This window comes from Scomber scombrus, chromosome 19 (genome assembly GCF_963691925.1).
Source record: "Scomber scombrus chromosome 19, fScoSco1.1, whole genome shotgun sequence".
Lineage (NCBI taxonomy): Eukaryota > Metazoa > Chordata > Actinopteri > Scombriformes > Scombridae > Scomber > Scomber scombrus.
This window is the reverse complement of record NC_084988.1, coordinates 4,976,470-4,997,790: the sequence shown is the minus strand read 5'-3', so window position 1 is coordinate 4,997,790 and position 21,321 is coordinate 4,976,470. Positions and strand designations below refer to the sequence as shown.

Sequence of the window (21,321 nt, the reverse complement as noted above, 5' to 3'; positions counted from 1 at the left end):
TGTTTTCTATGATAACGGTTGCAACTAACTAATGTTTGGTCCATTAAATGACAGAAAATGGTGAAAATTAGTTATAATTAGTTAACTGTCATAGAAAAGTAGACAAATTCACACATGAGAAACTGATAAAAAATGACGTAAAACAATTAATCGTTTATCAAAAATAGTTAATTTAATAGTTTGCAACTAATTGATTCATTGCTGCTCTGGTTTTTACACAATGACCTCATCTTTTTAGTGCTGTATGAAGTTTAAAAAGGGCTTCACATGGCAAAACAGAACTTGGAAAAAAGAAGACGAGATATTTTTGAGCAAGTTCCCTTTATTTACAAAAATATGGAAAATATAATCTCATAATCAAAATGTAATCATAATTTTAAAAAAGCACATTTCACATGCACCTCACAACATTTTAAACATTACCAGCTATATGACTACATACAAGTGAATGAAGTGTGTAAATACTTCACTTTTTATGGTCAGTAGCTGGAGCTTGACCGGGACCTGCAGTGAGTGTCTGGCCGGCTGAGACAGGCAGCAGCTCGGACACCTCAGAGCGGATGTGACCGGTCAGACCTCCATGGATGGATGTAGCCTGACAGGGACGAAGCTCAGCGGGTTAGCCGGATATTTTTGGACATAAACGGGTAAGATTTAACTCAAATTTCTCATATAAACAGCTCGGGTTAAATTCACAGCATTACCACACACTTAATTTAATATATATATGTGTGATTTTTATTAAAATTAGACCGAAAAGTGAGTTTTTTTATTGAGAGAAAAGGCGACCGTAGCTAGGGGCTACTGTTGCTAAGCTACCACCTGACAGCTGTCAAATATCAGCTTTAAAATATAACATTTAAAACAGCAGATATAACTATTAAAATGAGATAATATCAACATTAAAACCACAAATATTGTAGTTATGAGCATTATTGATATTTAATGAGCTTTGGTTGGTGATAATGGAGGCAGTGTGTGGATCCTAAGAGCCCCCAAAATATAAATAAATCCTAATGGAGGATGATTAGCTTGGTTTAATTCTCATTTAAATGAATTAATCTCTAATCCAGATTGTTTTTCTTAGATTTTGTTAATCTGTCTGGAGATAAAATGTCATGTGAGGCTGCTGCTGCCACACCCATGCTGTGATTTATTCAGATCCCCACCAGACATAACCAAAAATAATACTCTCATTATTTTAGCTTGGATTTATATATTTTTGCTCTTAAAAATGACTGCTATAATAAACATCCATGTCTTTGAGGCACTGGGATGGTATTTAAAGCAATAATTCATTTATTTTGAACTCACTAGATGGCACCATATTTCACATTTAATATCTCAATTTTACATTATTTTTAGCCTTTGGTATTTATAGTTTTTTACTCAGTGGACATTGTTTTTGATTGTGCAGCTAAATCAGGCACTTTAATGCAACTTTGATTACACACTGCAATGAAATATCTGCCCCTGTTTTCTATGGATGACCTAATGCACAAGGATTGAATATTATTAGGATGCATGTAGAGAAGAGCAACCTCAACATATACACTTAATATATATACATATTTTTAACGAAATATTATAAGCAAGTAATTATTTTCATTATTAATGTATCTATATATTCTTTTATCAGTTATTCAGTTAATTGTAGGAAATAGGGCGGCAACAATTAGACTTAGTTAATCCACTGGAAACTGATAATAGATTATCCATTTTGAGTCATTTTTAAAGAAAAATAAAAGTCATATTATCCGGTTCCAGCTTCCCAAATGTGAATATTTCTAGTTTCTTTAGACTTCTGTACAGTAAAGTGAATGTCTTTGGGCTGTGGTATATTGGTCGGTACAAAATGAGACATTTCTCACCACTTTCTGACATTTTATAGATTAAAAAAACAATCAATTAATCAAGGAATGAATCAACAGATTAATTGATAATGAAAATAATATTAATATATATAATTATATATATATATAAATATATTTAATTCACAATAATATAAAACCGAAAAGCAACAAATCTAATCACTTAAGAACCTATAACCTATGAATATTTGCTGTTTTTGGTTGTGTAAAGAATTAAATAACCAACAGATTATCAAAATTGATGATAATTATTATTATAAAAGTTATTGATAATAATAATTATATTCATTTTATAGTTGACTAGTCAATCACATAGTTTCAGCTTTAATAATAAGTCTAGTTTTGTCATGGAAGATCAAATCTATCTATGTATCTATAAAATAAAGTAAGATTAACCTCTCTTTTGGTTGTGTAGACATACTTGAGCATATTTACTAAATGTTAAAAACACTACATTACAATCACAAGTCCATCAAAGCATGTACAGTGTGACATATTTAAAGTTGCTTTGCCTTTAAAAAAACCCCCAAAAACCTGAATAATCAGTTCTGGGGGCTTTAACATCGGTCAGATCAGCTGAAGTGACTCATGCATGTGAATAACTGAGGTAACATCATCATGAAACGAGTGCTGAAAGCATTAAATCAGTCAAGCAGGTGAAAATTAATAGATTGCCAGTTTAAATAATCAACAATTTAGATAATTATAGGGAATTTTTTGCTTATAAGTGGCAGAGAGCTGCTTGATTTTCCTCTCGATAAGCTGAGTAAATGTGGTTTTCTTGCTGCGAGTCAGATAAGGGGGCATTTGTCATTATTGTACACATTTAAATAAGCAAATAAGCACTAATCAATGACGTAATTACTCGAGGGGGGGTTAAAAAACAACAAAAATCCGCTTTAACAGATGAATTGATAAAGGAAGCTGCAGTATTAAATGAAATCCTCCCTCCTCCCCTTTTTAGATGTAGCTAAAAAAATCTCCACCTTGATGACATAATGATGATACCTTGATGACTCCTGACACAATGGTTTGTATTTTAGTCGGTCATTCAACTAAAAGACGTCTCAGATCTCAGATTGTCTCTTACAGACACCAAACTTCACTCTGACATAATAATAATCATGTTTTTTTTAAATAATCATCTTTTTACCTGTGCGTAACGAGGTCGATTTACTCCTCCTGGTCCAGGCTGAGCGACGGAGGTGCAGTAAAATCCCCCCTGTGTGTGTGAGTGTGTGTCACCTCTGTTGCACTGGTCTGAGCAGACTCACAGCAGCAGAGCTGAGCCGGTGACGCTTTATTCGATCCCATTGTCCTTATCTTCTATTCGGAGGCAGGCGGACCCCCTTTCTTTTTTTGGGATTTTGGCTGTCTGTTTGTGCGTGTCATTATAATTTCTCCGGCTAGAGATAAACCCCCCTTCCCCTCCTCTCCTCCTTCTCTCCTCCTCTCCTCCTCTCCTCCTCTCTTCCTCCTCTCCTTCCCCCCTCCGTCCCCTGCCACAGATTCCCAAACACCCCCCTTTTGGTTTCTGCCTTCGTCATTTGCATAAAACGGTGCAAAGAGACTGCAGAGGTTTATTTTGTGCCCCTAAACATCCCCTAAACTGTCAATAACTCTGTCACATCTGATTTTAACTCTTTATATTGAATATTTGACTCTTTTCTGAACTTGATATGACTCACGACTCTTTCAATATAACTAAACTGAATGTTAAGGATATCACAAAGCCTACATACAGTATAAATTGTCTTGATTTGGCTTTATGAGATGCATTATTCCATTCTGCTGGGGGGGAAATATCTCCAACCCCTCCCATTACACCCTCCTAAAAATCGGTTCTCCTTTTGTTTAGCTGCGGAAATGCATACTGTCTCTCTACTCTCGTTCCTTTTTAAGCTGGAAGCTTTTAAACAGAAACCCTGCAGCGTTTGCGTCCATTGCAAAAAGATGACAACACAGGAATAGAGAGTGAAAAAGCCCCAGCCATGCAGTTAGCTGATAAAAGAGAGTTAATCCTCACTCTGCAACGGGGGCCAGAACATCAAGGCTCGGCCTCCTAAATGCACGCTAGCTTTTGCTTACAGTGTGGTGCGTTACAGTGTGAGCATCACCTGGGCCTTTTGTGTCCCAGCTAGAATGAGGTGAACTGGTTCACCTTCGGCCAGGTTGGGGAGGGAAAAAAATAAAAGTGTTCAGCCTGTGTTGTGCATTTTTAAGTCAGAGGCTGGTAGCACTTAAGAGCAGGAAAATAAAAACGAGCGCTATTTGAAGAAGTGACAGCTCTGTGATACAGTGCAGTGGAGAGAGAGAGAGAGAGAGAGAGAGAGAGAGAGAGAGAGAGAGAGAGAGAGAGAGAGAGAGAGAGAGAGGGCTGAGTTTGGCCTCTTTTACAATATTTTCTTTGTTTTTATCAACTAATTGATTATTCTTATCTTTAATACTAAGTGAAGGATTTGTACACCAGCAACACACTTGAATGATTTGTCTTATCAGCACTTAAAATATAGGTTCACCATTTTTCATGTGGGTCTTAAAGCAACAGTCAGGTGTCTATATGAGCAGTGTGAAAGGTTTTCCTCGCTGTAATCGTTCCTACTGTTCATACTGACTATTAAAAGATCTTCAAATGTTTCCCTGTTGAGCTGTGGTGGAAGTATACTAACAAAAAGAGGAACATTGGCACTAAAAAGACTGTAATGTTGAAACATATCTACATGATTTGACTCATTTGAAGCTTCATATTAGCTTCAGATCAACTTTTAAATACATTTTTATGACTGTGGATTTTGTCTTCCATCACTTACATTGTAAGTGCATTATGAAGGGATCTTCTAATGGTCAGTGTGAACAGGAGGAATGATTACAACAAGAAAAAAACTATTTCAGTGTTAATTTGAGCACCTGAATGTTGTTGTAGGGCAGACTTGAAACATTTTGAACTTAACCTTTTTAAAATGTTGTTTCATCAGCTACAGAGGAGTCTTGAATTAGTCAAAAAACAGCCTCCTAACCTCTGCAGCGTGCCAAATTAGGAGGATGTGCATGAGAGTAATGACTGGCAAGTTTATTTTGAGAGGCATTTGCAGGCTTTAGGACCCTGCACCTCTGTCTGGGCCTAACCGCCCTCCCTCCTGCAGAAGCCAGCGCCGACACTAGCGCAGCGCAGTGCTGCCGCTCAGCTGATGCACTCACAGCACACCGAGGCTGCCTGTTTTTTCCCCTCTTTGCTGCTTTCCTCTGGTCCATTCATCTGGGTGGAAGGGGTTGGACTGTCCGCCTCTCACAAAACTTCCTGAGAGAGACAAGTTCCCCGCTGGCTTTCCCCCCCCTGTGACCAGCAAAGAGAGAGAGGAGGAGGAGAGGAGGAGAGGAGTTTTGTGAGCTCGGGCTGCACTGTGAGGATCAGGAGAGGGATGGTGTGATTCTGTAAAGAGACAGACTGAAAAGAGAGAGAGAGAGAGAGTGAGGGAGACTCTCCGGCAGCATCACCGAACCCCTCCACCCCTCTCTCCTCGACCCCCTTCTGTCTGGCCGACGCTCAAACCCAATAACGCTCTCCTCCGGTTCAGACAGGCAGCTTCTTTTGCTGTCAGGGGGGGGGGCTCGGCGAAAAGGAAACATGTCACAGACTAGGAGGAACACGTATAGCCGGGTGAGTGTGTGTGTGTGTGTGTGAGGTGTTTATACATCCTAAATATGTGAATGAATGGGCCAGACTGTGACTGTGACTGTGGCGTTAGTCCTGATTGGTGCGCCATTTGTTTCTGTTAGCGTCTGCCTTGATTTTGTTTCCCCTCTGTTGTCATCCGCTCCCTGTCGATTTTCCACTTTGAATAGAAAAGGGGTTTCGAAACCATTTCAGGGCTGCATTCCTGTGTCTGAACTGTCGCCTCTTTGTTTCGGCTCTGATGTCCCCCCCCCCCACCGCCCCCCTCCCCACCTTTGGGTTTGACGCTGCTGTTGTGATGTCGGGGGGTTCAGACCTCTTCTCTCTCTGAGGTGCACCTGTAAAGTAGAAGGTGATATATATGTCAGGTGTCAGGTGTGAGGTAATTGATTTATAAGAGCTTTTTTTTTTTTTTGTTATCAGCTGACACTCGGACACACACAGTTCAGGAGCCTCAGAAGACTTCCTGTTTTGTCATCCGTCTTGGGCAGCTTCCCTGTCAGCAGGAGGGATGACATCAGTGCTCGCTCATGCTTTTCAGCTGCTCTTTTTTTTCCTTCCTTAAGATCATAGAAAACTTCTAAATTAACAATAGCCTTCAGATGTTATAGTTTGTAAGTTAGCCTTAAAACCACGGGCATAATCTTGTCAAAGCATGAGTACGACAGCATTTTGGTCGCTTACTTCTTTGCAAAAAGCAAAAAAAAAGAGGCAAAAGCATCACTATGCTGACGGGATTGATCAGCAGCCTTCATCAGAGCGTAGTGAGTTTTTTACGGTGCAAGCAAATGAGATTGTTCCACTGTTTTTCGTTGTCTCTTTGAGCATTGTAGTCCCCCTTTTTTTCCGAGCTTGCGTGTGTTGTAAGAGTAGAGTGGCACTAAATAATTCAACACGCCCTCCTCGGGTCTCTCTCTGCCTCCAAGCACATGGCAAACAGGCCGCAGAAAATGACTTAACAACACCGAATGCTTCATTACGGACTGTTACAGCAGGCGCTCTGGAGCAAGGCGGCCCAGAGTTTTTAATTATTTTATGATTTAAGAGAAGACGTGATGTATGAAACGTAGTAGGTGTTTGATTGCAGATTGTTGACAGGCACTTTGAGTTGTGTAGTCTCCTACCAGCATCATAAACCTAAAGGAGGCTGCTTCTTTTCTGAATCTAAAGTGATTTAATGGCTTTAAATACGCGTTAAAGCTTGAATAAGATCTGACTGTGATGTCTCTTTCCTCGGTGGTAATAAATAGTAAGCTCGGCTAAATATAACTTTTATTTATAGAGCACTTTTTTTAAAACTCAGGTTACAAAGTGCTTCACACAGTGCATCAAAATTAAAACCAGCAGGTCAGACAAAAACAGCAGAATGAAAACCAACAAATCATGAAACAATTACCTTAAGAAGAAGAATACAGTGCAAACAGGCAGTCAATAAAAAAACAAACAAATTCTATAAAATCTATAAAACATGAGCGATCAGAGCAGTCGATAAAACGAGTTACGGTGTCAAGAGCAAAAGGGTGAATCAGTAAGATTCATAAAATCTATAAAAATCTACAAAATCAGCGATCCAAGCAGTTAATAAGATCAAATAAAACCTTGAAAGGCTCTTTGATAAAAGTTTTATTAAAGAAAAGATTTTAGGTGCAATTATTTAATTAGACTTACAGTAATCACATAATTTAAGGTTGTTTTTTTAATAATATATATGCTACATAGCTGAATATCATAACAAAACATCACCTGCAAGTGTTGTGAAGAAAATTGGCATTAAAGGCTAGCAGGAGAAGAGTTGAGCACTTCCTCTGTTGTATTTTTATGTTGTCGTGAAAAACATTTTGAAGTCTATTAAAGATGTTTTATTAGAGAAAGAAACTGATGACTTAGCTTTTAAGTTATGACTGAGCAGAAACCCAAAATAGTTCCAGCAACAGTGAATATTAGAGTATAAAAAAAGAGTTCCTCTACACAGTATATATTATAAAGCTGGTGTTAAAAATCTGCAGTTGAATGTAAATCAGACGTGAGCTCACTAAGAACTGACATCATCTTTGAGCTTATGTTTAAATATATGTGAGGAAACTACAGTTTAACAATCATTAAAATTCTTGAAGAGATTTCAGAGCTCACTAACAAAACACTTATTTTAACGTCCACATTCCAACTTATACTTTGGTTAAGTTTTAACGCCTCAACCAGAATAGAAACCCAGCAGGGCTCTGAGATCTACGGACTCAGGGCAGATAGTCGAGCACAGAGTTCAGACTAGACATGGTGAAGCAGCATTAAGTCCAAATCAGCTCCATATGTGAATATTTTTAAATCCAAGTTAAAAACATTTCTATATTCATGGGCTTATGATGATTGAGCTCTTTTAAAGCACTTTAAATTGTAATATTTCATTTGTACTGTATGTTCTTTTAGTAATTTTAAATCAAATCATTTTTTTTATTCTCAATTTTAGTTTAGCTTTTTGTTTTCTTTCTCTCTTTCAATTTTCTGTACTTTGTTATTTGTTTATTATAATATTTGGGTTTTCTTTTTTTAATTGTACGTTTTATTGTTTCCAATTTTTATGGTTTAATCATCCAAATATTTTGTTCCCATGTAAAGCACATTGAGTTGCTCCTGTGTATAAAATGCGCTATATAAATATAAATAAAGCTGCTTTTCCTTAAAGTCCTGTAGGTAGGTACACCTGTTTTTATCTGTCAGCGAGGACAAGACCCCCTATATCCCACACATAAGTCCATACAGATACCCCGATCCCTCACTGGCTTCCCAGCATAAATGTGAATACTGTAAATTTAGGGGAACACAAACTGCCAGGTGTTGAATTTGATGGTGTTGAACCGGTGTTTTATGATTCTACTAAAGTTTGCTAACAAAAATAGTTATTTAAGTATTTTTTGAAGGGAAAGGGAAAAGAGTGAATATAAGATAAGGTAAAAATAATCCTAAATTTATAGTGTTACATTTATGTAGTGACATTTTCGGGTATTTCTTTCCTGTCTAAGAGTAAAGAGAAGATAATACATTATTAGTCCCACGATGGCGGAAATTTACAGTGTTACAGCAGCAAAGTGGGTAGCAAAAAATAGAAAGAGCATCAATAAAAAGAATAAAGAACAATAAATAATAGGTAAGCAATAAGAAAGATGGGAGAGGAGGAGTGATGACATGCAACAAACCTCTGCTGCAGATGTTAAACAGGTGATGATGTAGTTACACGATCGGTGTCTTAAAATCCTCGGTCACCAGGACGCCTCACAGTTTAGAAAAGTTTTGTGCAACATTGACTGATTAGGTCCAGCCGAGGCCGATGATGTAATATGTAGTGAAAAAAAGTCCAGTGAGATAACAGATGACTAGTTAATGCTGCTGCACTGGGATTAAGACTGAAGTGTGTAGTTCTGCAGCAGCTTATGTGTACATGCTGTCAAGTGTGTGTTCGTCCCAACATGGCTGATATTAAAGTTGCATGGACTGGTCATTAAACATTACAGATGGGTCTGACACCAAAGTGATTGTAATTCATTGTGAGGGAAGCCATGAATACCTGAATGATTCAACACAACAGTCGAGACATTTTACTAAAAATCACGATTGTTATGGTAGCGTGAGAGGCGGTTAATTCGATCAAATAAAATCTTGAAAAGCTCTCCAATGAAAGTTTTAAGAAGAGATTTAAAAGTAGTCTGACCTGATTTCCTCAGGCAGCTTGTTGGCAGAGTTTTGGGGGCAATTATTTGATTATACCTCCAGTAATCACACAATTAAAGGTTCTGTATAAGTGCTGAATATCATAACAGCAAAGTCTGGAGGAATACAATCCCTATAGCTGGTGAGATATAAGTGTTGGACTAACCTACAGACCAACATATCATCCTTGGAGATTTGCTGCAAGCATAAAACTGCTAAAAATATTCTCATTAATATCATTTATATTTCAACCAATCACTTTCTCTTGCAGCTCCCACGAGCTCCAAACTGTATATTTCTGATGGAAGCTGTTTATTTTTTCATAATCAGTGCACTGTTTTATAAGATAAAGAAGTAATAAATAGTCTTAATAAAAAGTAGTTTAAAAAAATCTCTTTCCCAGCTCAGTTGTGGTTTTATAGCAGCAGTGGATGTGGATTAAAATACCGTCTGAATCCGCAAAAACAAAGCCTTTGTGCTGCTGCTGTTTGTCTGTTTTAGTTTGCCGTCCTGTGTCGGCTTTTATGATATTTAACCTTTAAGTTAAACAGCAGCAGACACACACACAGTGCATGTTTACTGTAAGCCGAAGGAGAGTCAGATCAGACCAATAATATCTCCTCCTCTCCTCTCTGTTCTGCTGAGTCACCATCAGTTCTAGGACACCACACTGTAAATTGGGTTATGCAGGATTATTTGATTACCAAATATTGCAGCTTGAGTAATTCCTCGCTCCCGTCGAAGTGATTCGACTGCGCTGTTTGTGCTGTTACGCACGTCAGAAACTGGGTTATGAAATCTCAGGTGATTGTTGCTGCAGAATTATCAGAAAAATGTGGCTTCTCAGCTAGAAACCGAAAGCAGGTCTGTGTAAGCATGCGTTGACATTTAGAGAGGGGCAGTGTGAGGAGGACAGGTCTGGTTTTTCACTCTTTGTTTGCTCCTGTTCTGCTCAGCTTAGTCCAGCTGGTCAAAATAACACTAAAACTACTTTTTATTCTGTCTTTTTCCAACACAAACATCCACTCATGTGTGCTAACATGATCATGTAAAAGCACTTTTAAATGCAGATGTCCAATGAATGTCTATGTGATATTATGCACTGTGTTCATTATACTATGCTATACTATGTTTCTTTTGCTCCACATCAATAATTTATCTCATATAAAAGTGATTACAACTTACAACTAGTTCAAAAAAGGCTTTTGGTTTTGTTCTGAGGTTGTTTGCTCCTGTAAAAATATAATTTAACACTAATAATGTTGTGAAGTTAAACGTCTTCATGTGGTTTTAAAACCTAACTGCCTCTGCAAAGTTGAATGACATCAAAATATGCAAGATTTCTGAGGTATTGTGAGCAGATTTGAGTAGCTTTTCCTCTCCCAGTTGAAAGTTCATATTTTATGCGCAGTACATGTGTAAATACACCAGAGATGCACTGAAAAAGAAACATATTATACTGCTGTTGTCCCAAACTACTTTTAAAGTATTCAGAGATGCATTTGACCGCATTAATAATAAATACAGTGTGTCTCCATTAAAAGAGCTCTGTAAACATTTTATAGAGAAGCTAAGATGTTAACAGTTAACACACAATTAAAAAGGACTTCACTGGTCGGGGTGAAAGTGAGACAATATATCTACTTAACTTTGTATTCAATTTAATTCAGTTTTTATTTATATAGTGCCAAATCACTACAAAAAGCTCTCTCAGGGCACTTTTCACATAGAGGTCTAGGTCTACTCCTTAATTTAATTTAAAGGGACCCAACATCCCCCCATGAGCAAGCACTTGGCAACAGCGGCAAGGAAAAACTATTTAACCCTTTAACGGGAAGAAACCTCAAGCAGAACTGGGCTCTTGACCAGTTGGGTTGAGAGAGAAAGAAAGAGAGGCACAGTAACAACAATAATGATAACAATAATAGAAATATGACTAATGAGAATAATAGCAGCATGCATTAATGTCAAGCAGGATGGGGTCGTTCTTTTTTATGTTAGGAAGTTTCTCTTTTATTGTTTAGTTTAATCTCAATCTCTGTCAGACATTGTTGTGTTGTTGTTTTTAATTCACTGATTAAAAACAACATCATTAAAGTAGTTGGTGATTAATTCTCCATTGATCGACTAATCGTTGCAGCTCTAATTGCTTTCATGACCTTTTAATTGTACAATGAAATCACCTGTATGTGTGTCTGTATGTGTGTTTGTCCCACTCAGACCACCAGCAGCGGCAGCAGCAGGATGAGCTCGGACGGGGGCGGTCGGCCCGTCAAGGTGGGCTCCCTGGTGGAGGTGATCGGGAAGGGGCAGCGTGGCACGGTGGCCTACATCGGCAACACGCTCTTCGCCTCCGGGAAGTGGGTCGGCGTCATTCTGGACGAGGCCAAGGGCAAGAACGACGGCACGGTGCAGGGAAAGCGCTACTTCACCTGCGAGGAGAATCACGGGATATTTGTGAGGCAGTCGCAGGTAACGACAGAATCAAAGTTTGTTTTTTAAATGTGATAAATGGTTTTTGATAAAGATAGAAGGCATTATCAGAAAAAGAAGATATCAGAGTAGGAAATTCACACTTTTTTCACACAGAAACCGGTGTCTTCACCCTTCTGTCCCTACCAGTCCTCTCCCCATCTCTCTGTTGTTTAGCTCCTTATTTCATGTGAAGTTTTCAGATTTTCATTTTGTCTTTTATTTGACGCAGTGGGTTCTTTGTGTGGGGGTTGATATTTTCCTCCGCTGTCTGCATGGTGCCAGCATCTACTGCTTCAGGCTGCGTATTGGGTTGTTTTGTTTTCTGATCAAAAGAAACAGCTCTCACATTTTTCTCTCCCTAGAAAAGTACCGTCAGGTGTTTTTTACATTATCTACGGTGGCCTGGAGGGCACAGTAGAATACATTACAACAGTATCAAACCTTGGGGGGGAAACATAAGGGTATTTTCACTGCTGGTTTAAATTTCATGGCCATACCAGGGTTTTAATTGTTAGAAATAAAGTGAAGCTCCTCACATAAACTTTTGGCTGCCATCACTTACATTAAAAAGCACATTTATTCATTTTTATAGCCAGCATGAACAGGAGGAATGATTAAAGTGAGGAACACTTCTTTTAGTGTTCATGCAGTATGAGCATCTGACTGTTGTTTTAAGACAGACTTTAAATCCAGGTTAATTACAACAACTTTCCTGTGTGATCAGCTATTTTGGCATTTAAAATGAGAGATCACAGAGAAAGTAAGAGGCTATCTTCCCAACTTTACTACCAAACAGTGTCCAAACATCCCTATTTTCTTTTTGTAAAAGCTCAGTTTTCCTGAAGTTTTAAGATTTAGCCACATTTTGGAGATCGTTATAGAGAAGCTCACTTTTTGGGTGAGAAAAATGCCAGATTATTCTAGACCGAGGGCTGAAACTGATGCGAAAAGAGGCATTTTTTAATTTAACCGGCTTAATGTGGAGGTGCACCCACAGACCACAGACAGAGGATTTAAACCTGTTAGACACGACATGTTCCACAAACACATCCTCTGTCCTTTCATGCTGTAACAACAAACCTGCCTGCGTGACCTGGCTGTACACACACACACACACACACACACACACACACACACACACACACACACACACACACACACACACACACACACACACACACACACACACACACACACACACACACACTCACAGGTCAGCTTCAGTATTGATTCTGTGTTGTAATACTAATCCTTTTCATTATGTCTCCCGCCTGGCTTAAAAGACTAGCTGACCCCGACTGTCTCTGCAGTGGAGTTGTAACGGTTGCCATGGAGATGAGGGAAATTACGATTCGCTGGGGAAGCGCTACAGTATATTGAACATCAATAAACAAGCCAATTTTGTTTTTGTGGAACCCCTTTTAACATCTATCGCTTTCCCTCTGCCAGCTCTGTTGAATATAATAGTTGGCAGTAAAACGCTGTTATGTTTTGGAAGACTCGACTGACTCTCTGATTTTGGCCGTTTTTCTTTCTGTGTGTGTGTGTGTGTGTTTCTCTTTGTTTCAGATCCAGCTGGTTGATGATGGGGCAGACACAACGTCCCCAGAGACACCTGAGCCCGGCACCGGCAAGGTTCCCAGACGAGGTGAAGACACACACATCCAGACACGATCGTTTTGTCCTTGGCCATTTTTTGGGCCGGTACTTTGTCAGTATTCTGTAGGCGTCCCGCCTTGGGAAAATAAAAAAGATATTTGCTCTAACTAAAGTTTAAATCATGTTGATCCTCTCTAAAATGGAAGCTGCCTTGGGGACGTGCGTGCTCAGAACATTAAACACGAGGCCGAATTTAAATGCAAAGTAAAGATATAGAAATATGAAAAATGCTGCAATATGCCAGCACACAGACGGGTACTAAATTACCTTTTTGTGAAGATTAAAAATAAATAAATCTGAACATTAACAGATGCTGCAGGACATTGAGATCCAGCAGACACCTTCCTGAAACTTCCAGGTCACAGGTGTGTTGTTTGTTTGGCCCTGAAGGCGATGTAACCATATCTGCCGACCTACTGTAAGTCACCTCAGCATTTTGGCTGGAAGCCTAAAATATAAATGAGCTTGATTAAAGATATGGTCATGAGTCACTGATTAAGCAGAGCATTGCCCTCTAGCTGATCTGTAACAGCAGGTTTAACTCCAAAATGTCCTCCGGCTGCCTGTTGACAACAAACATCTTATGTTTCCTTAAGCCGAAGTAAAAAGGAGATCCATTTTTTAAGAATAAATCTATCCATCAAGAGATTAAAGCTGCTTGATTGACTCCTAATAACAAAAGTGTTAAATTTCATCAAAGGCTGCAGGAGCTGAACAAATTTAATGTCACAGAAATCATGAAAAATTATTCTAATACCAGTTGGGGCGTATTAGTAGCTGTTATGGAGCTTTTAATCATATCACCATAATAATCATTGCATCTGCTGAGGAATAATGTTTGATAATGTAAATAATGAGAGCAGCTACAAATTAGCCCTGTGGTGAGATTGTTTAATTTCAGTCTCAGCTATTTAATACTGATTATATTGATTAAATTGTTAACTTATTGATGACTTTAAGTTCATATTTCTTATTGTATATTAAAGGACAGGTTCATAGTTTTCTTAGTCAGGTGTCCATATGAACGCTGAAAGAGTTTTTCCTTGCTGTAATCATTCCTCCTGTTCATACTGACTATTAAAAGATCCTCTCCAAATGTGCTTTCAATGTAAGTGATGGAGGCACTAAAGTCGTTTAGTGCAAAAATACATTTAAAAGTTTATCTGAAGCTTATAAGAGGCTCCAGCAGTCTGAGTTAGTCATATAAAGTGGATATCTGACAGATTTATATTCTTAGTAGCATCAAGTTCCCTCTTTGTGTTTCCTGTTGAGCTGTGGTGGAAGTATAGTAACAAAAAGAGGGACGTTGGCACTAAAAGGACTGGAATGTTGAAAAATATCTACTTTATTTGACATATTTGGACGACTGAAGCTTCATATTAGCTTCATATAAACTATAAATAGATTTTTGCACAGAAGGACCTTCACATTATCACACATTATTCCTCAGCAGATGAAATGATAATGATGATGATACAAAACTTGTTATTAAGACAGACTTGAAAAACTGTGAACCCGCCCTTTAAATCAGAATGATTTATATTTGAATTTGTACAACGTAGAGGTTTATAAACATTGAATCATTGTCCTCACTCAACCTTCAACACAAGAAAAGAAGTTGCCAGTACTTTCCACATCTGCTCACTGATATTTTTTGCCCTCTCATGGTCTCTTGTTTCCATGGTTACGCCTCGCTGCTGCTATTAGACATCAAACAGAGGGTGGGGGGATGATGAGCTGTATTTGGTTCAAGAGCATCCACTTCCTGGCTTCCTAGGGCAGGCAGATAAAGTTAAATTGGGGACACAGTGAACTGTGTCTTTTTTTTTTTTTTTTGGGTTAATGTTAATGAGCTCAGCAGGTGATTCAGATGTTACCTGGCAACAAGATGTTTCTTCAGATTAAAGCTACAAACACAAAAGAAAAGTCCTTGTAAGACACTGCGGCGACTCTGTGTGCTGCCGTGCTCATCACTGACATGAGAAATTGAATTATTTGACACATAAAAAAAAGAAGAAAAAAAAGTAGTTCGTCTCCAGGGCAACCAAGTACGGCAGCAGAAGAAACACTGAGATTAAAACCATTATAAGCAACAATTGTTTTTCTCCAGTATTATCTGAGTAAAGAAAAGAAAGAGGAGAAGAGTGTGTTTCATGCAGTCTCTCTGACAGTTTGTATTAGAGTTGACCATCTGGTGAAAAGACAATAAATCATAAGTCATAATGTTTGCACCAGGATCCTTGTGGGGCGTTACACCTTATAAAACATTATCTTTGTCTCTCTTTCATTCTCCCTGCAGAGATCCTGGAGACGCCCAAGTCCACTAAACTGGTGAGTCTGATAATGTTGCTCGCTCTGACACAAAGTTCTCCCCCGCAGGAAATCAGTAGCAGATATTGGACACACACACACACACACACACACACACACACACACACACACACACACACACACACACACACACACACACACACACACACACACACACACACACACACACACACACACAACACACACTCTGTGTTATCTAAAGTAAACCCTGTTTTTTCCCCCCTGTTGAATATTGGAGGATAAAATGACCTGCGCTGTGCCACACCTGCCTGTTTCAACACTGACTGTTCAGCAATTTCTTACAACTGCTGTCAAAAAAACCTGCCTCTTTACAGGTGTTGTTTGTTGAATGTGTGTGTGTGTGTAAATGGATGTGATGAGTATTTTGACTTTTACTTTCAGCATTTTTTAAATTATTAAATGCATTTTTTTTGCTTCATAATGTTTTAACTCAGTCTGAAAGATAGCTACTTAAACTACATGCAGCTTAGAAGAACTAACTCGCAGTTCAAAAGCATAATATACTTATACCTAAAAAACTGTGCACATAACTCTCCTTTTACACACGTTCAAATACATGGGATGGAAAGTATGAGGGAGGAGTTCAACTGAGGTAAAATCTTGAAAACCTTTTTTTCGTAATAACATAATGTCTTTCTCCCTAATCATTGATATTTTAATAGTAGCAAGTTATTGCATAACAAATACAGATCTTCCTAAATTCAGAGTTTAGTGTTCTGCTCTCTTATCTGACCAGCAGAGGGCGATGTTTACTTAGAAATACACTTCTAGTTCAGGACCAATTTATTTATTCATTATAATAAACAGAAGAGATCAGTTTAACCTTTTAGATTAAAATTATATGATCTGATTTGTGTCTAAAAATCTGCCACACACACTGCTTAGGATTTCCAAAAATCCCCAAAAGTCCCAAAAGATATTAAAAAAAAGAGATCATTTTTATTTGTTTGTTTTGGTCTTAACTGTTTTTCTGTGTCATTGTTATGAATATGACTATATGATAAGGTAATATGCAGCAGTGGAAGAAATACAGTGCAGTACAGAGTCAAAGCAGTCTTTTTTCTCTCTCTTTTTCTCAGTAGATATTCTTTTATTCTATATTATTATTAACAAAAGATGAGCACTTTAGGATTATAATCTATCCTAACATAACCTTCTCACTGTTAATATCATACATTATCCTAAATTAGTTTTTTTTTGTGTCAGAAAATGTGAAAAAAGTTGAGTTTAAAAGATGTTTAAAATCTTCTCTGAGGCTGAATTTATCCGGACTTAAATTCTCCTCTGACCTTAGTGGTTAATAGTTTTTGTGTTCATTAATATACTGTAATGGTTAAACATTTGCAGGTGTGATAAGTGTCAAGTTTCCATCTTTATTTTCAGTGTAATCCTTGATTTAAAATGATGAGAAATGTCTGCCCTCCAGGAGCTTATCAGGCTTAAATGTCAGCGCGGCCATAACCCAACAACTGACATTTACTGGATGTTACACGGAGCCATCAGTTCATATCTTTAACCCAGAGGCAGTGACCTGAAGATTTTGGTTCAGATATTTTTCATTATTTAACAGGATAAGAGTCTAACTGAGACTTAATCAAGAGAAAAAGAGAGAAACTAAGTTGACCTGGTTAGTTGCATATTTAAGACAACATAAATAACTGTATGAATCAGTGATAATTAAGGGTTGGCAAGATGAGCAATTCAAAAATATCTTTAAGAATTGTCTTAAAAGCAGCATCAGGTGTGTGTGAAGTGAAAAAAAAGACAGATATTATATTTAAATGAGCTGTGAATGTGTTATAAGGAGAAATGTGTGTCATTTATAGAGCGATTAAGATGTTCTGCAGAGTTTATTATAAGATATTTGAGGATATTAGAATAACAGAATAACTTAAGTCGTATTTGAGACATTTTTAATTAGTGGAACTTGCCTGAAAATGAGAATGAAGAAACGTGTGTGAGGGAGAGATGTGTGTGTGTGAAAATATACTGCACAGTATATTTGATCCAGGTCTGTGGTCCCTCACTGGAGAGCACTGATTCACTACAGTCCCCTTCACCTCCAGCATGCCACTGACATACCTGACCTTTGACCTTCACCCTCCCTCCCTCCTTCCCTCTTATCTTTCCTTCCTTTCCTTCCTTCCTTCCTTCCTTCCTTCCGACCACGCAGCGAGGAGTGAAGCCCAAAAAGGTGCTGCATGTTTCTCTAACCTCGGTACAGTGGTAATGTTATGATGACTGTGGTAACCGTGGTAACCGTGGTTCTGAATGGCCTAGCTGCTGCATGGTAACAAGGCCCCCACCCCACCCCACCCCTCCATCAGTCCCTCATTTTTACCCATGGTTCCTCACGGGCCTCCTCAAACCTCACTGCCCTCGTCTGTCTTGTCTTGTTGTCTGAGCTGCTCTGTGTTTCATGTGAGAGTGAATGGAAGAGGAAAAACAAGAAGAAGAAGAAGAAGAAGAAATTTGTGTCCTCATAGCGCCATGCCCACTTCCTGTCACCTGACCTCGCCATGCTGTTGTCTGCTCTTGTGGCACATGGTGTGTTTTGTCTGTCGCCTCTGTGTCTGTCTGCTTTCTGTGCATTTGAAGCATGTTAAAGAAGAAGACATGTTTAAGTATAAAAACAGAGAAAATCCAGCTTATTATGACATGAAAGTCACTTCCTCCCCTCTTATGCAGCTATAGACTATAAGTAGACCTGGTTCTGGTGTCTGTGAAGGCACCATGGGTTGTTTAGGAGGCAGTTAGAGGTTTTAGTGGGACTCTTTTGTCTTATATCTGGTGGTTAGTTACAATCTTTGTGTGCACAGGAACATTAAATCTGTTTTAGTCCTTTTGGCTCCATTTGGGTACATTTTGTGCGTTTAGTATTTGTGACTTTTTCATAAGAATTGGTGGATTTCAGATTGCAGAGACAGGATGACACAGAGCTGTTCCTGAAATATTTAAAAGTTTATCTGCAGATATAATGAGGATTTAGCTGTCTGAGTTAGTCAAATAAAGTGAGTATCTACCACAGTTACAGTCTTTTTAGTAAGACGATTCCCTCTTTGTGTCTCGACAGTGGAAGTATAGTTACAAAGAGGGGATTTGACACTAAAACCACAGCAGAATTAAAAGATTGTCACTTGATTTCATTAATTTGGACGGCTGAAGCTTCATATTCGCTTCAAATAAACTTTTAAATACATTTTTACACAGACGAAGGACTGAAGTCCCCCCCCCCCATCACTTACATTCAGAGTGCATTAAGAGGAGATACTGTTCAGTATGAACAGGAGGAATGATGATTACAGCAAGAGAAACTTGTTTCAGTGTTGATTTGGGTACTTGACTGTTGTTTTAGGAACGCCTTAAAAAATGGTGAACCTGTCCTTTAATGTCTGCAAAGAAAGCGTACAGTGTAATAAATCAGCTGCTGAGTTGAATCAGACATGTTCTGACCGAGGCTGCAACTGAAGAGTATTTTCTTTATCGATTATCGACCTGAAAACAGTGAAAAATGTCCATCACAGTTTCTTTAAACACAAACTGGCTGGATGAAACATGAATCAGGTACTTCTCAGTTAGAGAAAAGCTGATTTCTAGAGAACAAAAGCGACTGATTCACAGTCTTTAATTGTACAAACAGGCTAATGTTTCAGCACCACTGTGTCTTCATCAGAGTCAAAGTGGACAAAGACGTGAAGCAAACAACATACGTAATCAACTTCGACCAGGTGTGCTGTTGTCATTAGATCATTGTTTAAACAGGGTTTCGGGGGAGGGGGTGGGGGGGAGCTGTTGCAGTCATAGATGAAAACTGTTTTGTTCAACCAACTGTCCAAAAATCAAACATATTGAATTTCCCATCACATAAGATCAAGAATAACAGCAAATCCTCAAAAAAAGACAATCTGCATTTTCTTATTTTTCTACTTTAAAAATGACCCAAACTATGAATTGATTATCAAAATAGTTGCAGATTATTGATCTCTGCAGCTCTAAATCTGACTCATCTCGTCTTCTGATCAGTTTCGATACTCAGTGATGGTCCGTACAGCTGGATCAGTCACTTACATGTTAAATGCAACATTAAAATATACATGTAATATGTGATCCTTCACCATACTACACTGCAGAAAGCTCTGACTTTAAGGTAAAAGTAACACATCAGAGCATTATGTAGTTTTCATCCCTGCTATCCTTGTTTCTTTATCTTGAGACATTATGGATGTCGAGCTTGACTTTATTCATATCGAAGAAGAAAACAATTGTGGCAGCTCAGTATTTCATAGTTAATTTGAATCTTTTTTTATTCTTTGTTAACGTCTAGCCGGCACAGTTTTAATCCATTCCCTTTTATTAAAATCCATCCACAACATCTTGTTTATATTGAGCATGAATCAACACCAAAGACACTGTGTAAATATCATTTCTTTGTGACTTCAACATTTTAGGATGAAAGCTCCAGTGCTCTTTAACAATCATCCTCAGCTGAGTCATACGCGCAGGCGTTCGTTTGCTGCTCTGCCTCGAAAATGTCAGATAGTGACGGAGGTGAAACCCGCCGCCCTCCCGCCCGCCTGCCTGCCTGCAGAGCCCATACCTGCAGAGTATAGATTTCCTGTCAGCTCTGCTGTGCTTTATCGTCTCCTGTACTGCGTCTCGCTCCTCGGCAGGCTGACTTTCAACTTCAGAAGCTCACTTTAGTGCAGAACCAGGATGCTTTCATATTTACAGAGGTAACTGAGGGCTGTTGGTAGTAAATGTAAAGTTTCAACACAGGAAAATGAATAAAAATGTACAAATAGGAGGAGCAATAACATAGCAATTGAGTACTAAGCTTTTAAAGAGGATGTAACATGCTTTTTGTGATTTCCTGTCATATATATACTGTTATAATATTGAATGTCTGTGTTAATGTCAGGCATAGTTCTAAGACTTGAGGCGAACGTATGTAAAAATGCTCCCTTTAAATCAAAAGTCAGGGTCCGTCTGCAAAGTTAGCACTACATCCTCCTCCTGATGACGTTAGGATTTATTTGTATAGCACATTTCAGCAGCAAGGCAATTCAAAGTGCTTAACATACAACATTAAATGCATCAAAACAGAATATAAAAGCAACACATGACAAAATAAAAAAAGATATTTAAATATGTTAAATTGTTTTATATGCCCACAAATGGCTGTCTGTTGTTGCAGGTTGTTCACATTGTCCACTTGAATATTTCAGATTGGATTCAGGCTCAAACGTGTATGAATGTTATTGAGAAGTTGATATTTTGAGTGAGGAAAAGGGCATTTTATAGAAGCTGGCCAATCAGAGCAGAGTGGGCTCATCAGGAGGGGGAGGCCTTACAGAGACAGGAACTACGGCTGAACTGAGGGGCTGCTTAAAGGGCCAGTATAAAATAAATAAGGATTTATTTGGCTGTTAATCATGCAAAGATATTCTAGTAAACCCCAAAAATAAAAAATATAGACCTGTACATGTGCATAATGTGTCCCCCTTTTTAAAGGTATAAGAAACATGACTTAGAAATGTTCAAGTGTTTAAATTAGATGCAAAATAAAATCGACTAGACTGCAGGAATAAT

General features: G+C 38.3%; 1 protein-coding gene across 1 annotated transcript in view; it reads left to right on the top strand.

Moving 5' to 3' along the window:
• The first annotated feature begins 603 nt into the window (after nucleotides 1–603).
• The window catches only part of dctn1b (dynactin 1b), a 46,338-nt gene continuing 25,620 nt past the window's right edge, over nucleotides 604–21,321 (top strand). The window contains 4 exon segments of the mRNA XM_062440292.1: nucleotides 604–647; nucleotides 11,467–11,718; nucleotides 13,291–13,369; nucleotides 15,680–15,711. Coding sequence (XP_062296276.1) covers nucleotides 11,491–11,718; nucleotides 13,291–13,369; nucleotides 15,680–15,711 — 339 coding nt within the window. The 5' untranslated portion in view covers nucleotides 604–647; nucleotides 11,467–11,490.